Source organism: Cervus elaphus, chromosome 14 (genome assembly GCF_910594005.1).
Source record: "Cervus elaphus chromosome 14, mCerEla1.1, whole genome shotgun sequence".
Lineage (NCBI taxonomy): Eukaryota > Metazoa > Chordata > Mammalia > Artiodactyla > Cervidae > Cervus > Cervus elaphus.
In genome coordinates, this window is record NC_057828.1 from 36,500,644 (window position 1) to 36,518,745 (window position 18,102).

The following is an 18,102-nucleotide window of genomic DNA, read 5'->3' on the forward strand; positions in this document are numbered from 1 at the left end:
TGAAATGTTAAGGGTTCTTATTTAAGATTTACACGAAATTGCAAGGAAAGTAGAATCCATCATTTTTAACCTCTACAGTATTTACTCAGCTTCATCTTTTTGAACACATATGATCACATTACTTGAATAAAGCAAACATTAATAGTTCCCTGCTGGACATTTTATTAAACAGAGACTTCAATCTCTGTATAAGCCAGGCCATGCATGTCTAGGCATCAAGATAAGCCTAAATGAGAAAGAATCTTATGGCCCCAATGCCAAGACCACAGATGGATGAAGAGCATTTCTAAGAAAAGTGAAAGTTGGGATCTTGCACATAGCATGTCTTCAGGAGGCTAGGAGCACTGATAAAGCAGATAGCCTGGTAATCCCCATCCTTAGAGTATGCACCCTCACCCCTGGCTTTGTGAGTTTGTATCCATGAGGTGGCTCGTGGAAAGAGATAGCACTCACCAAGCTTTCCTAGTTAAACAAGGGTTTTTTAAATAAATTAACAAGTCACTTTTTAAATGTCTTTGCTGTCACCTACAGTATGTTAGATGTCTAAAAATATGTCACTGAATACAATATGAACTCTGATGTCATCTTAGCCCCCCAGATGTATCTGTTTTCCCTCTTTTGGGTCATCGTCAACTCTCTGGAGGAAATGGGCTCTCAGTCAAGCCTCAAGCTGTGATGCCATCACTGACTTAAATTAGGATGCATAATTTATTCTTTCTCAAATTTGTCTTAATTCTATAGTAATATCTCCCTCAGAAGGAAATAGCCCATTGTACAGACAGGTATTGTGATAGAATATCCAAGCAGAATGACTGCTGGCTATTAATCAGTTTCGTGTGACCACTCAAGTGTAAAACCATGACATAAGAGCATTCACAGGTTATTAAGTCCATCTGAAGAGTCCACAGAGGCTATATGTGAACCCATCAAACCTGACACAGATTTTGCAAAAGGTAGGAACTGAGGAAATAAGGTGATCCAGGCTACATTGCCTGTAATCATGGTAACATGGCAGTAGGAGAACCTTCCTCTGGAATGTGCAATAGAAAATTCCTAGGTGGTAGATTTAGGCCGGTGTACCATTGATCTCAAGGGTTCTACCAAAAAACCAAAATAGATTAGAATATTCAGGGCTGGAAGGGACCTTAGAGATCACTTAGTTTATCACTTCTTTCTCAACCTGTGCATATGTGCGCATGCTCAGTCATGTCCAACTCTTTGTGACCGCATGGATTATGGCCCACCAGGGTCCTCTGTCCATGGGATTTTCCAGGCAAGAAATGGGAAAAACCAACTCTCATTATTTCTCCAAACCAAATTTGAACACTTACAGTTTTGAAACTATAATAATATCTCCATTTTTAGGTATCATCTCATTTTTCCTCTCTGCCTCTTCTCTCCTTCAAACACACATGATTCCACAACTGTAAGACATTCTGGAAAGATTCCATTCAGTTTTGAAAATGTTCAACGTTTTTCAATGTGAAGGAGACCTGAGGTCCTAACCTTAATTGTGTCTTCTACGAACTCAGTCATAGTTTAAGCCTCATCTGAGCACTTGCCCATTTTAGCAGATTCCTGAAGCCACTCCTGATGTCACTCACCTCTCTTAGCACCCCCATCCCCATTCAAGCTGAACTGGAGTGCTGCTTTTGGATCACACTAGAATTGAAATTCAGGACTCATGGTTTGCAGTTGTGATTTTTTTTTTTTTTGAGTTGCTTATTAAAAGAGCTTGTAGACATAGGTGTTTAGATGGAAACTATTTGTTCTTTTTTAGCAAAACCTTTTTTTGACCTTTGGAAATCCCCAGTCAATTCAGCTAGTCATTGACATGGGCCTGCTGCTTCTTATAATATATGCAGCATGTAGGAAATCAGTTCATTGGCATGCTTGACAGAAAGCACCCTGAGGCATAGTTAAAATGCCAGTGCACCCTGATGAATAAGATGATGAGAATTAAACAACTTCTGGCCTTCACCCTGTTAAAAGAATGAATTTTATGTTCATTTTATAGCTTAAAAGTGTTAATTATAGACCTGAATGAGCATGTTCACTTTTTCTCTTGTTGCCTATATGGATTTGAGACCGAAAATAGCTTCAGCTATATGAAGTAACAAGATTGTGGTTTTAATAACTCAATATGAGGTCTATTGCTGTTTCTTGGATAAGAAACCTTTTAGTGTTTGAACAAAACCAAAAATGTTCTCTATATTCACCTGGTTTATTTATTTATTTATTGTCTTACAGAAATTCTTTGATCTGGAAAGAGAGAATGCTTGCATTACAAAAGAACAAAGGAATCACACCTTCCCTAGATTAAACCGCAACAAGTATATGGTGACGGATGGCGCAGCTTATATTGGTAGGTGTCAGGGCTGTGAGGTTCCTCAGCGGATCATGCAGGTTAGTGGTAACCCAGCTGCACTCTGCTGTACCCCATGGTGAGGAAGCCCCTGCCAGTGAATGGGGGGGCCCCAAGGTCAGGAAACAGGAGAGGGAGGGCAATGAGCTCTTCAACCAAACATCTTATCTATGGCTTGGTTCATAGACCAGGACACCATACAGGATGTCTTCTCATAAGTGTTTTGCATAAATTCCATGGTCTATTTGTCTTATTTTGTGCTTCGTCACTCAGCTGTGTCCAACTCATTGTGACTCCATGGACTGTAGTCCACCAGGCTCCTCTGTCCATGGGATTCTCCAGGCAAGAATACTGGAGTGGGTTGCCATGCCCTTCTCCAGGGGATCTTCCCCACCCAGAAAATGAGCTGGGATCTCCTGTATTGCAGGCAGATTATTTACCAGCTGAACTACCAGGGAAGCCCTATAGGCGGGAAATTGGATGGTTCATCAAAGGCCAGTCCTGGCACTAGAATGAACCCAGAGCTCATTTCCTACCCACCGTACCACAGCCAATCTGTCATGAGTAATGGGGAAGCAGACCATTGAAATTTGATGTCCAAATGAACACTGTCTGTGCAATAATCCTACACCTGCCGTTTTTTTAAATAGCTAACTTTGGACAATTTACTTAAGCTCTCTAAAACCTCAGTTCTCTCATCTGTAAAAGGGGGTTGACTAGTTTCTGCCTCATAGGATGATGTTTAATTAGGATAATATGTACAAAACACCTTGCACAATTAAAGCACCCAACACATAGATGATACCTGATTCATGTTAGCTATTATTATAAGGTAATAAAGCTCCAGACACAGAAACAATATGTTATTGGTTTATTATTTACTAAGGGATCAAATCTATTCTACTTTCCCATGGCGTGTATGGGTCCAGGGTAACCTCTTTACTCATTCTGTCCCAAGCAGGGTAGAAGTTATTATTTATAAAATGAAGGGGCATAGATCACAAAATAGCTGGATGGTTGTTACAATGTCCAAATGAAGTAGCAGAGTCAAAGCAGAAAAGAAAAGCACAGGTGTGGAATGAAGGAATATGAAATTTGCATTATTTTTTCCAAATTCTATGCCCTTTTAACTTTGTAAAGCACCTTACTTTGATTCTCTTAACATTGTCAATAGGGAAGGCAGCTTTACTCACCTACAGTTTAGAAATAAGGAAATTGGGCCATAAAATATGAAATGAATTAAACATACAGATGTAAGGGGGAAGACTTTAGAGCTAAGTTTCAGATGCCGGGCATCCAGACCCCTCACCCCCTGTAGCCCTTCGGAAGTCACTGTCGTCGGCCCGTGGAGACACTACCTCCTGTGTCAGTGTAGAGATGGTCTGTCTTTTCCCATTTTGAATAGTTGTGTGTCTTATTAGTAGAATAGAGTATTGAAATTTTTAAAAATCTCTATCATTCCAGTTCTAGAATGTAAGAACATTGTTTTATTCATGTTGTCCCTCTCAGTGACACAAGATGTGATAATTTAGATTTTCTCATGTTCATCAATGCATGGAGAATACAATGAAATGAGCTTCTTTTTAAACAAGTGACAAAAGCAGACTCAAATATGTTTAGTCCAAAGTGGGAACCTCTGGTTCAATATTGGGAAACAGGAAACACAGGGATGGATTAAGTTTTGGGCACAGTGGGATATAAGAACTCAAATCTGAATATTTTACCTGCAGAGTTTATTTAAAGTAAATTGTTGTATGCACACTCAGCAGCGACATGTGCTTATATCCAAATGCTCTTTATAATGAATTAAGTAAGTGTGTTGGAGTCAGACAAATCTCTGATTTCAAGCCCTGACACAAGATAGAAGATTTGATAGAGTCACGCAATCTGAGTCTCTGCAAAGCCTCTGTTTCCTTATCTTTAAATAAGGGGGATAATAACACCCACCCTTTGGTGGTGGTATGAGGATTGAATGAGATAATATATGAAAAGCTCCCAACACTGTCACTGCTCTGTCTACCAGATTCTTAGCAAAGACTGATTCCTGACTCTCTCCCTTGTTTCCCTGTAATGCATTTTTAAAATAGACTTTGGTTTTTGTTTAAGTTTTAGGTTCACACCAAAATTGTGCAGAAGGCACAGAGATTTCCTATATACCCACCATCCCTACATGTGCACAGTGTCCCCCATTGCCAACATCCCTCACCAGAGTGGTGCATTTGTCACAACTGATGAACTTACATTGACACATCATTATCACCCAATGTTCATCATTTACATTAGGGTTCTCTCTTTGTGTTGTACATTCTGTGGGTTTCAACAAATTATAAAGACATGTATCTGCCATTATAGTATTATATAGAGTAGTTTCACTGTAATCCTATGTGCTCCACCTATTCATTTCTACCCCATCCTGGCAACCACTGATTTTTTTTTTTAACTATCTTCATAGTGTTGTCTTTTTCAAAATATATAGTTGCAATCATGTAGTGTGTCACCTTTTACAATTGGCTTCTTTCACTTAGTGATATGCATTTAAGGTGCTTCCATGTCATTTCATGGCTTGATAACTCATTTCTTTTTACAGCTGAATAATATTCCATTTTATGTTACCTTCTCTGGAGAAGGGAATGGCAACCCACTCCAGTATTCTTGCCTGGAAAATCCCATGGACAAGGAGCCTGGTGGGCTATAGTCCAGAGGGTCACAAAGAGTCGGACATGACTGAGTGATAAACACACGTTACCTTCTAGGAGTTTTATAATTGTTCATTTTACATTTAGGTATGATCGCATTTTGAGTTACATTTTGTGAAGGGTATAAAATCTGTGTCTAGACTTTTTTTTTACATGTGGCTGCTTCTAACATCATTTGTTGAAAACACTGTTTTTGCTCTATTGTATCACCTTTGCTCCTTCATCATGATTGGTTGACTCTATTTATGTGGGTGTATTTTGGGGTTCTTTATTATAATACATTTTTAAATGAGTACATTTTACACATAGCATCTTCAATTCAGTACAGTTTAGTTCAGTCGCTTAGTTGTGTCTGACTCTTTGTGACCCCATGAACTGCAGCACGCCAGGCCTCCCTGTCCATCACCAACTCCCAGAGTTTACCCAAATTCATGTCCATTGAGTTGGTGATGCCATCCAACCATCTCATCCTCTGTCGTCCCCTTCTCCTCCTGCCCTCAATCTTTCCCAGCATCAGGGTCTTTTCAAATGAGTCAGCTCTTGGCATCAGGTGGCCAAAGTATTGGAGTTTCAGCTTCAACTTCAGTCCTACCAATGAACACCCAGGACTGATCTCCTTTAGGATGGACTGGTTGGATCTCCTTGCAGTCCAAGGGAATCTCAAGTCTTCTCCAACACCACATAGCATCTTAGCAAAACTTTAATTCCCTAGAATGAAGCATAGTTCTAATGTAACAATAGTTGAAGAGCATAAAGAGGGGAAATTCATTAATAATTTAAATAATTATCAGCATATTCTGAAAATCTCTTAGAAGTCACTCAGATACCTCTGAGAATGCTGAATAAAGAAAAATCCACACAAGACCTTGCATGGAATTATAGTTCCATTAAATGCTCTGAAGACTTACAGAAGACTCCCCAGACAGTATCATGTCTCTACTTTAAATTCTCCAGAGTATATTTGAGTCAAGCTTGGCAAAGCTGTTGGAAAGATGGTTTGATTATTTACATATTATATCCTGTGAGTTCATTTGTACCCTCACAGGGTATTCCTGAGGGTAGTTCCCCAACTCTCTTGGCATTTGGGGCCTCAATATGCATTCTAGAAGCTGAAATGGCAGTCTCAAAAAGAGCTGGGTAAAACCACTTCCAAACTGAAAAATTATTGAAGCATGTATGTGATTTTGAAGTTTAACCCAGCCATTAGGAAATGAAAGGTAGGAAAACAATCACCTAGTGTAGGAATGCCCTGTAGACCTTTAGGGCTGTGATTCCTGAAAACAGACTAATTAAAACTTTTGAGAATCAATAAAGATGCAGAATCTTGGCCCCATCCTTTGTATTAAAGGAAAAAAGCTGAATTTTGCAGAATGAGACTTCAAAGTCTTGTCACTTCTCTCCCATCATCTTTGCCCCCAAAGCATATGCAAGTTTTCTTTCAGACAGTGAGATATGCAGATGAATGGAGCAGAGATCTCAGTGTGGCCTGATACACCAACCCTGGGAGCTGACGAAGTCTAGGGTGAAGAGCACAGTTAGCACAAAGCAAGTACGCCTTTCAAATCAGAGGTGACATGAAACGGAAGTTAAGTGTGGGCTGTGGAGTCAGACCTGGCTTTTGAACCTCAACTGTGGAATCTTTTGACTTCCACCTTGGACAGATTACTAAATTTTCTGTGCCTTAATTTACTCATCAATACAGTGAAGTTAATATTGTCACCTCACAGGACTGCAGTGAATATCAAATGAGATAATGTTATGAGATAACAAATTACTGCCCTTGGTCTAATGCCTGGCACTTAAGTCATAAGATGAGATTTTAGTGTCTTCTCAAGAAGTCCTTGAAAAGTGTGCAAGAATGCTAGAGTCTCGTTTATAGAATGACGAGAAGGTGCCATCTACCAACGGGTTCCAGAATAACTCTCAGCCTAGAGTAGCTACTGATCCTCTGCTTAGAGGTTGAGGCCTATGTTCACCTGGCCCTGAGCATTTGCACAAAACTTAAGCCCCTGAGCATGGTCTGAGAGCACATGGTCCAAAACACATCAACAGCAAAAGGAGTCTCTGTGCACACTCTAACACAGTCTTACAAACCATTCGGCAAGCAGCTTGCTAATTTATAGCAATAAAATTCAGTCAAAGTTATGTCTTTTTGGAGAAGGAAATGGCAACCCACTCCAGTACTCTTGCCTGGAAAATTCCGTGGGCTACAATCCATGGGGTCGCAAAGAGTCGGACATGACTGAGCGACTTCACTTTCATTTCTGTCTTTTTTAAAAAATATTCATTTATTTATTTTTGGGTGCACTGCGTCTTCATTGCTATGCATGGGCTTTGTCTAGTTGCGGAGAGTGGGGGCTAACCTCTGGCTGTGGTACGTGGGCTTCTCATTGCGGTGGCCTCTCTTGTTGTGGATCATGGGCTTTTGGACATGTGGGCATTGGTAATTACTGCAGGGTGTCTCAGTAGCTGTAGCCCACAGGCTTAGTTGCCCCATGGCATGTGGGATCTTCCTGGACCAGGGATTGAACCAGTGTCCCTTGCATTGCAAGGCAGATTCTTAACCACTGGACCACTAAGGAAGCCCCCAAAGGTATGTCTATCATGAAGCTATTGACAGCATCATTGTAGTGTTTGTGTGGGGTGGAGTGAGATATTAAGAGAGAGAGAGAGAGGAGTTCCTTCTCCATGCTGATGATATTTGATTTAGAGGAATAAACTTAAGGAGTCAAATGAAGGAGGAAGGAATCACCTTCCAGTATTCCAGGCAGTGCCATACAGAAAAGGGAGTTGATATGTGAAGGAGCTCCAGGGAGGGGAGGGGCCAAAGAATGAGAACTGTAGAGGAACAGATATTGACTCTCTCTCTGGGTGTCCCTTCTCCCAGAAGCTTCTCCCACAGATGACTGCAGGGCCTTAGGTCAAGGACACCCAGGGACCATGATCTCAGCATCTTTCAACCAATGCTCCTGCAAGATGCCTGAGAAGCCACTGAGGAAACAGAAAGTCAACCTGTGTATTTAAAAGCTTTCAGTTCACTTATGGAACCAGCTCTGAACCAAAGAGGACAGTGGTAATTTATGAAATAACTTTGTCAGTTTTGACATGGCTTAATTTTTACTGGTGAGAATGATGCTTTGTTTATGGTATTGAAGATAGCTTATGGAGTCTAGCAGACCTGGATATACCACTTAACTATGTGAAGCTGGGCAAATTTATTCACCTCTTTGAGCCTTCAAACTGTGGTACTGGAGAAGACTCTTCAGAGTCCCTTGGACTACAAGGAGATCAAATCAGTTGATGCTAAAGAAAACCAACCCTGAATATTCATTGGAAGGACTGATAGTAAAGCTGAAGTTCTAATACTTTAGCCACCTGATGCGAAGAGCTGACTCACTGGAAAAGACCCTGATGCTGGGAAAGATTGAAGGCAACAGGAGAAGGGGGGCAGCAGAGGATGAGGTGGTTAGACAGCATCATCGACTCAACGGACATGAATTTGAGCAAAGTCTGGGGGATAGTGAAGGACAGGTGTGCTGCAGTCCATGGGGTCACAAAGAGTTGGACACGACTGAATTACTTTCACTTTCAGCTTCTTTCAAGATTAGTCTGTTGACTTCCTAACCCCAGTACCTCAGAATATGACTTTATTTGGAGACAGCATCCTTACAGAGAATATCAAGTTAAGGTGAGGCTCATTAGAGGGGCTTCTCATCTAGTTTGACTAGTGTCCTTATGCAAGAGGAAAATTTGGACACAGAGATATGTGCAGAAGGGAGACAATGTAAGGAGACATAGGGAGGAGATGGCCATCTACAAGCCAAGGAGAGAGGCCTGGAACAGACCCTGCTTTCACACCTTCAGAAGGAACCAACCTGCCAACATGTTGACCTTGAACTTTCAGCCTCCAGAACTGTGGACATTTAGCTTCCAGGTCTGTTCTACTTTGTTACAGCAGACCTTGTAAACTAACGCACCACCTATACCAGCAGTCACTCTGGGGCACCTGCTGTTGCAGCAACCTCCCTGATTCCTGGGCTAAGAAGCCTGATTCTGGGACTGGAAATTGACTCACAGCCTTTTCTTTGATGTGAAAGCTTCTGAGCATTGTAATTAGCGTCTCTCATTTGTACATATGGATTAGATGTGTCTCTTTGAGAAGGTAGTAATTGTTCACAGAATGTTTAAGTGTATTCCTATATATTTTAAATGTTGTTATATTTAGTGTACCTTGTGAATGTCAATAAGAAATAACATTTACCAAAAAAAGAACATCAAATTTCCTGTTTCGAGTTTCAAGTTGAGCAAAGCTGAAGAAAATGCCAAAATAATATGCAAATATTAATATGCCATATGTAAGCCTTCTTGGATTATTTTATGAGCTGTCAACACAATTCAGTCTCCCTGTCACTATTCCCGGGTGGGTTTTTTTTTTGTTTGTTTTTTGTTTTTTTTTTAATAGAATCTGCTCTCTATTTCTTTAAATGGAGAATATTCCCCAGTGGAATATTAACTCTTCACCATCATTTCCTTTGTCTTTTGCAGGAAATTTTGACTGGGTGGGGAATGACTTCACCCAGAATGCTGGCACAGGCCTTGTTATCAACCAGGCAGACGTGAGGAACAACACAAGCATCATTAAGCAACTCAAGGATGTGTTTGAGAGGGACTGGTACTCGCCCTATGCCAGAACCTTGCAGCCCACCAAGCAACCCAACTGCTCAAGCCTCTTCAGACTCAGACTCCCGTCAAACAAGACTGCCATGTCCAACGCAAGTGGGAAGGACCCCTAGAGTGTGCAGTCTGAATGAACAAACTTACGGGACATCTTGTATTTCACATTTATATATATATATACATATATATATATATACAAAAAAAAAAAAAGACTTGAGGAGAGAAAAACAATTTAATATGTCTTTTTTAGGGGAAAAAGCACACACAAAAATATTCTCTGAATGACATGTAATAACTAACAATATCTTAGCCGCGTGTACACTAAACTTAAGACTTTTGTATTTGTTACTTCTGACAGAGAATGTCATTTTGGCTTGGAGGTTAGTTTTTACGTTTGCATACAAATTTTAAGACTTTGATGCCTCTTCCTTTCTAGTTTTAGAACTTTTTCTGCTGACCACCTGGTCCGTTCTTAAGAAGCTTAGCATGAGGTAAGCTCTTTAACACCATCCTGAGAACTGCTGACGTAGAGGAGCGTGAGGATTTTGTCCAGGAGAAGGGACTGATCAAGCCAAGTATTTGTCCTTGGAAACCATTTCCAAGACCTCTATGGTCATGTAAGCATGAACAGCTTACATCTCATGCTCATCTTCAACACACTTGAAAAATACCCTTTTTGCCTCCTTCTGCATTTTTTCCAATACCATAGCTTTTATTTTCTATCATTTTCTCTTCTCACAAAATATTATATAGCACCCCTATATTCACCTAAATATTAGTTCCAAGTATGATTGTATCTTTTGAAAATGTATGACTTGTTCAGAGTGAATGCAAAATGTAAAAAGCAGTCTTTAATTTTCACCTTTCAACTGCACTTTTCCCTACCAAATTGATATTTTAAAACCACAGCCAACAATGTATATCCTTTCTCTCAAGCTCAGAAAAATTATGTAGCCACCTGCTAATATCCAGCAAGCTATTCAGTCTGCATTATAAGAATAAAGTAGTTTTTCACATTTTTGTTTAGTTTATGGTGTTTAAAAGTAGATTTTAATTTCTTTATAATCCTTTGCTGTTAAGAGTATGCCAGCAAACATTTATAGAGCTATTTAATATATCTTCTGCTATTTAATATACCAAATGCTTTTCAGAGAAATGCAATTTAAATACTGTGCTTAACATATTTTACTAAGAAACAAAAATATTGGATTATTGTTCTATTATGTCCTTGTGTTGTTGTTTTATATCTATAGAATGTGTGCGCTCAGTCATGTCCAACTCTGTTCAACCCGATGGACTGTAGCCCACCAGGCTCCTCTGTCCATGGAATTTTCCAGGCAAGAATACTGGAGTGGGCTGCCATTTCCTACTGCAGGGGATTTTCCTGATCCAGGAATCGAACCCATGTCTCTTGCATCTCCTGCACTGGCAGACAGATTCTTTACCACTGTGCCACCTGGGAAGCCCATAACTATATGATATATAACCCTATGTTAATGGAGACTGTTGCACTAGAGATAGGCGTGGCCTATTCAGAGCCCAGAGCAGGTGCCCTTCAGGACGTCTAGTCTTAATGCTGCTCCTGACCCTCCCTGGCCTGGGAACAGAGTCCTGCACTTCTTGGTCTTGGGTTTCTATTGATAACGTAGGGACATTAATAATCACCTACCTCGCAAAGATGTTGTCACAGTAGAAAATGTTTTTAACTTATTTTGAAATCAAAAGAACCTATATAAATGCTGAGCATTATGAAGTATAATGTTTGTGGTATCCTGATGTAATCAATAACAGGTTCTCCCAGAAAACCTACAAGAGAAAACAAATCACAGCTTCCACTTACAAATATGGGTGAACACAGCAATGCAAAATCCCTGCTGGAGATCTGGATTGTCATCATTCTGGTGGAATGTTTTGTCAGATCACTTTGGCATAAATAACATCAACATTAAACTAGACGGTGTGCTTGGAATTCTTCTTTAGGACTAGCCTCTGCTTGTGCTTTTAGAGCAAGAAAAAGCAATCTCTCTCTTTTTTTTATTTTTAGAGGCTTGATTCTAATAGGTCAGAAAGAGTGATGTAGGAATTCACAAATCTTGTCCAGTGGGTTTACTTGGTGGAAAATGTCCATTGTTGGTCATCTAGTGATCACATAACTTCCTTTCTTGTTGCCAAGTGTTGCCCTACTTGATATTTAACCAGGCTGTGAAGAGAGCTGGGAAAGAGATGTATTTTTAAGAATAACATGTTTTAATGAATTACTATGGGATTCTTTTTATTATTATTTTTATTTATTTTTGGTTGCACTGAGTCTTTGTTGCTGAATGCGACTTTTTCTCTAGTTGCGGCAAGCCGGGGCTACTCTTTGTTGTGGTGCACCAGCTTCTCATTGTGGAGCTTCTCTTGTTGTGAGCACAGCCTCCAGGCACACATGCTTCAGTAGTTGCAGCTTGTGAGCTCGAGAGTGTGGGCTCAGGAGCTGTAGCACATGGGCTTTAGGCTTTGCCTGGCATGTGGAATCTTCCTGGACCAGGGATTGAAACTGTGTCCCCTGCATTGGCAGGAAGATTCTTATCCACTGTATCACCAGGGAAGTCCCGACTAGGGAATTCTTAATGAAATTCTGCACCAATAATGGCCAGTCCTTAAAACTGAAAATATTTACCTTGCATCCATATCCATATAAATAAGAATATGCCTATCCTTAAGTAGGGAGTTATCCAGTCAGTCATCTCAGTAAAGTAAAGGTAGTTTTAATGATGATTAAAAAGAGAACACAAAAGAAAGTAAGCAGAGTTGACATAGAGACAAACAAACATGACAATTGCACTCCTAGGTGAGGAAAATCAACCTGGGCTGACTTTGGAAAGGACATCCAAAGACCGAAAACCTGGATGCTTACGTGTTCATTCTCAAGTTGTTTTCTGGAGTATTTGTCACAGTCATGAGACAAGCATCAGTTCAGTCACTGAGTCATGGCATGGACTGCAGCACGCCAGGCCTCCCTGCCCATCACCAACTCCCAGAGCCCACTCAAACTCATGTCCATTGCGTCGGTGATGCCATCCAACCATCTCATCCTCTGTCATCTGCTTCTCCTCCCGCTTTCAATCTTTCCCAGCATCAGGGTCTTTTCCAATGAGTCAGTTCTTCACAGCAGGTGGCCAAAGTATTGGAGTTTCAGCTTCAGCATCAGTCCTTCCAATGAATATTCAGGACTGATTTCCTTTAGGATGGACTGGTTGGATCTTCTTGAAGCCCAAGGGACTCTCAAGAGTCTTCTCCAACACCACAGTTCAAAAGCATTTATTCTTTGGCGCTCAGCTTTCTTTACAGTCCAGTTCTCACATCCACACATGACTACCGGAAAAACCATAATCTTGACTAGACGGACCTTTGTTGGTAAAGTAATATCTCTGCTTTTTAATATGCTGTCTAGGTTGCTCATAACTTTTCTTCCAAGGAGCAAGCGTCTTTTGATTTCATGATTTTCATGATAGGAAAAGTCATTTTTGTCCTTTCCCTCTGAGCCTCATCAAAAAGGTAGCTGCAGGAAATGTGTCCCAGGATTTTCTGCCATGCACCACCAGCAGCATAACCCTACCTGGCCGAGCAGACCGCCTCAAGGTGGTCCACGCAGCAGCAGCCAGACCACAGATTCTGGAAGGCAAAACTGACCCTCAGTGGCAACCAGGTAAACAGCCCCTGTCCAGAGATTGTCATAAATGGGTTCATGTCTCCTGAGAGAAAATTTAACTCTGCAAAACTTTCTTGTTCATTTGAAAGCTTTGTGACCCCTCTGTAAGTATTCTTCCTCTCTTGTAGACTTTGTGTCTGTGCTAAAACAACTTCCATTTCCCCCCACCAACAAACCTCCCAAGAATTATTTCCCAAGAGGAAAAGAAAGCAAAACAAAAACTCTTTAATTCAAGACTATCTAATGGGTATCCATACCAGAAATTATGAGGAGTAGGGCGATTACTAACCTCCATTTTTTTCTCCACAAAGATTCCACGAATTATTTCCTAAGGTGCGATAAAGGAAAACAAACACAATTTGAGACTATATTTTAGGTTTCTGTGCTGCTAGCATTGACCTAGTGCCTTATTGATTCTCAAGCATTGATTTTAAACAGTGACTCACTATATAAGAATGCTTCAATTTACTGTGGATCCAGTAGAACTTCTAATGGATCTTCTTGTTGAAAACTTGCATATGAGTGTCAGTAGGTTCTATGCAGTCTGCTCTCCTCCCAAACCACACAAATTTGATCACCTCCAAATCAAATCATTGACACACACTGTCAAATATCAATACTGTGGACCTCCACTGTACTGCCACTGGCCACTAGTATATCTAATAATTAAATCACATTTTATCAAACCACTGGAGAGGAAGTGGAACATTCTAGGTTCTATCCATGCTCTGTAAATGCCACACTTTGAGTACCTGAATATGACAGAAGTAAGGCACACTAAAAATGTCCCTGCTGTCTCTAAAGGACTTTGTAAAGAGATGCTTCATGGCCTCCCAAAGTCTGTGGAACAGAATAAATCCAACATCTTTAAAAAGTCAAAGCAGACTCAGTAAAAGAAATGAAAGGGCTGTGGGAAAGCTTCGTATCTGTGTAGTTCTGGGTACCATTTTTTTCATTTGGACTGTTTGTCTCATTTCTGATTGGATTCTTGGTGAGATGGGTCTGATCATCTTTTTGTTTGATCTTACCCCTTGAAAACTATGGTTTTTTTACTGCAGTTACTGGTTTGTTAAAAGTACCTCGCTGAACCTGGGACTGACAGAAGCTCATTTCCCGCCAGTCTAAGGCTATTCTCAAGAGACTTTTGTTTATTCTGGATTTTATTTGTTTTTAGAAACTTTTATTGAGATAAATGCCAGGTCGAAAAACCATGAAAAGACTATAGAAATTTCTTGATAAGATCAGACCCAGAGCCATCTGTCTCAGGCATTCTATCACAGAACCTGCTTTTTTTTTTTTTTTAATTTCATATATGTACCACTTACATGAGTTTCTCTGTCCATAAATCATTTTGTTATTTTTAACATTTCAGGAATGTAAAAAGCTACCTTCACTCTCAATAGAACAGTTATTTTCTGTGATGAAAGATATTAATACTTTGCTATTGGTTATTCAAACTCAGTTCCTTACAAATAACCCCTGTATATTGTGGATGAATGTTTGATTCTTTGGTTTTCTGTACTTAATCTCAATGAACTGATGCACTTTATTATAAACCTTTTGAAGGAGAAATCATTTATAGTGTCCATCTGGCCTAAGGTAGATTGGATGAATTAATCCAAACAGCATTTTTCCATTCACTGTGATCTTATAGCTTTTCTTTTTACATGTCAGTAACCAAATAACTGTTTATTATTTTTATATTATTGATTTTAATTAGTGGAAGCTTTATAAAAGCCTTGAAGTCAACCCCAGTTCATAGGCCACCTTTCCTATTTGAGAGAATCCCTATCATTGGCTGAATTATAAAGATGTTGCTTTCTATGGTGACTAGATAGGCATACTTTAGAAGTTTCCTGAAGTTATAAAAACCAAATTTTCTCATTTTTGAGCAATTAGCAGTCTTGTACTTACAGAGTTCTAAAAAAGTCACTGATCACTTAGGCTTCTTTTTGGCAATTTTATGAAAAGAAATGTGAGGTTTAATAGGCATTGTGCATTTTCTTTTGTTATGTTCAACTACTAAACTTCTAATTCTGCAACAAAAGAGACTTGAATTTTTAATGTTTCTTTATATAAACAGGATAAAGTTGTGCCTGGACATATCTATATTATTAACCTAAAGATTCTAAATAAATTGGTGTTAAAAAGGGCTAAATTTGGGGACATCATTAAAATTCTCAAACCTGTCATATAACCAAATGCTCAATTTTTTCAGTAGTAATAACTATATGGTTTTTATTCTGTGAGATGAACCATTTATGTTTCTCCTTAACTTGATCTCAGAACAAAGGTCTCTTATCAGTTCCCAGCTGTACTTTATGTACTGAATGATGTGAACGAAGCTGACTGGTGGCTACAGTCCCACCGTTTTGTATATTTGTCCAAGAAGGCATCGTTGTGACAATATCCCTGCTTCTATTTTTTTTTTTTTTTTAAGGAGTCTGCTTCCAATAGTTTGCACTGGTTTTGAATAAATAAATGCTCTTTTTTTTTTTTTTTTTTTTTTTAATAAAGAAACCATTGTAGTGATCAGGCTCTACACTCTGGCCCAGTGACAGAAAACGCCTTTGTGGATCGAGTTCAGCTGCCTTCTGTACTTACCTACTGCACTCTGTTCCTTCCAGGCACAAATCCATAATCAGATACACCTGGTGTCTGCTCAACAAACCCATATGGAATCTCGGGTTTAGAGGGTATCTTGAAATCCATCCAAGTCAACTCTTCTGAGGTACAAACAAAGGGGCATCTTTTCTGTAGAAATTTTAAAATAACAAAATAGCTAACTAAAGTCATCTAGTTTTTATTATCACTATGCTCCAGCAATTCTAAACAATGTCAGGACAAGATATTCCTTGAGGAACAAAATGTATTGGTCTAAGCTCTAACCAACTGCCTACAACTAGGGCATACAGGTCTCACTGCCCTGATCTTGGTATACTATGAGTGACACTCTTTTCTCAATTTCTGTTAAAGGGTTTAAAAAAAAAAAAATTGCTCCCAAGCATAAACTGTGATTATTCATTTATTGACCAAATATTTAATAATCCTGTGCTACATTCCTATTTCTGTGCTGAGTGGGGCATCTTAAGATGAATAAGAAAAAAATAGTAAAATGTTGTATTTAAAACTTTGAGAATGTTTCCCTTCCTACAATGATGGAGTAGGCAATACTGATCAATCCATTTGCAGAAAACAATTAGAAAAACTGGCAAAATATTTAATACCACATTTATTTGTATGCATAAGAGATATACCAAAGTAGGGAAGAAGTTTGCATGGTCAAGTACTGAGAGAGAACTAAGCCTAGAAGTGAATCAACTTGTAGCCAGTTTTCTTTAGAGGCATCTGCTGATTCTCCAAGCACAGATGCTGAGCAGAACTTCCAAAAGATTCAAATGATCAGAAATCCAGTATTGGATATAAGATCCACTAAGGGAGATGGACCTTTATTACTCCCAGGTTTGGAGTTGGGTCTCTGAAGGCTAATACACAGGAGTAAGGATGAATCAGAAACAGGGAAGCCCTTCAGAGAGCTTCAAATCATTTTTCTCTTGAATTCAAATGATTTGAGTTGTGTTGCTCCTAGCTTGAAAGTGAAACATGAACGTGTTAATTGCTCAGTCTTGTCTGACTCTTTGCAACCCCATGGACTGGGGTTCACCAGGCTCCTCTGTCCATGGGATTCTTTAGGCAGGAATACTGGAGTGGGTTGCCATTCCCTTCTCCAGGGGATCTTCCTGACCCAAGGACTGAACCTGGATCTCCTGCTTTGCAGGCGGATTCTCTACTGTCTGAGGCAGGAGGGAAGTTCCTAGCTTAACCATCTGCATTTTAAAAACAATGGAACATATGGAGGTTAAATAACACGCTTCTGAATAACCAACAAATCATAGAAGAAATCAAAAAAGAAATCAAAATATGCATAGAAACGAATGAAAATGAAAACACAGCAACCCAAAACCTATGGGACACTGTAAAAGCAGTGCTAAGGGGAAGGTTCATAGCATTACAGGCTTACATCAAGAAACAAGAAAAAAAGTCAAATAAATAATCTAGCTCTACACCTAAAGCAACTAGAGAAGGAAGAAATGAAGAACCTCAGGCTTAGTAGAAGGAAAGAAATCTTAAAACTTAGGGCAGAAATAAATGCAAAAGAAACAAAAGAGACCATAGCAAAAATCAACAAAGCTAAAAGCTGGTTTTTTGAAAAGATTGACAAACCGTTAGCAAGACTCATTAAGAAACAAAGGGAGAAGAACCAAATCAACAAAATTAGAAATGAAAATGGAGAGATCACAACAGACAACACTGAAATACAAAGGATCATAAGAGAATACTACCAGCAGTTCTATGCCAATAAAATGGACAACTTGGAAGAAATGGACAAATTCCTAGAAAAGTATAACTTTCCAAAACTGAACCAGGAAGAAATAGAAGATCTTAACAGACCTATCACAAGCACGGAAATTGAAACTGTAATCAGAAATCTTCCAGCAAATAAAAGCCCAGGACCAGATGGCTTCACAGCTGCATTCTACCAAAAATTTAGAGAAGAGCTAACACATATCTTATTCAAACTCTTCCAGAAAATTGAAGAAGAAGGTAAACTTCCAAACTCATCCTATGAGGCCACCATCACCCTAATTCCAAAACCAGACAAAGATGCC

General features: G+C 39.4%; 1 protein-coding gene across 5 annotated transcripts in view; it reads left to right on the forward strand.

Moving 5' to 3' along the window:
* The window catches only part of PLD5 (phospholipase D family member 5), a 374,767-nt gene extending 363,074 nt beyond the window's left edge, over positions 1 to 11,693 (forward strand). For all 5 annotated transcript variants that reach the window (XM_043924362.1, XM_043924365.1, XM_043924364.1 and 2 more), the window contains 2 exons: positions 2,251 to 2,365; positions 9,607 to 11,693. In XM_043924362.1, coding sequence (XP_043780297.1) covers positions 2,251 to 2,365; positions 9,607 to 9,854 — 363 coding nt within the window. In that variant the 3' untranslated portion in view covers positions 9,855 to 11,693. The remainder of the gene's footprint in view (positions 1 to 2,250; positions 2,366 to 9,606) is intronic.
* The last annotated feature ends 6,409 nt before the right edge of the window (positions 11,694 to 18,102 follow it).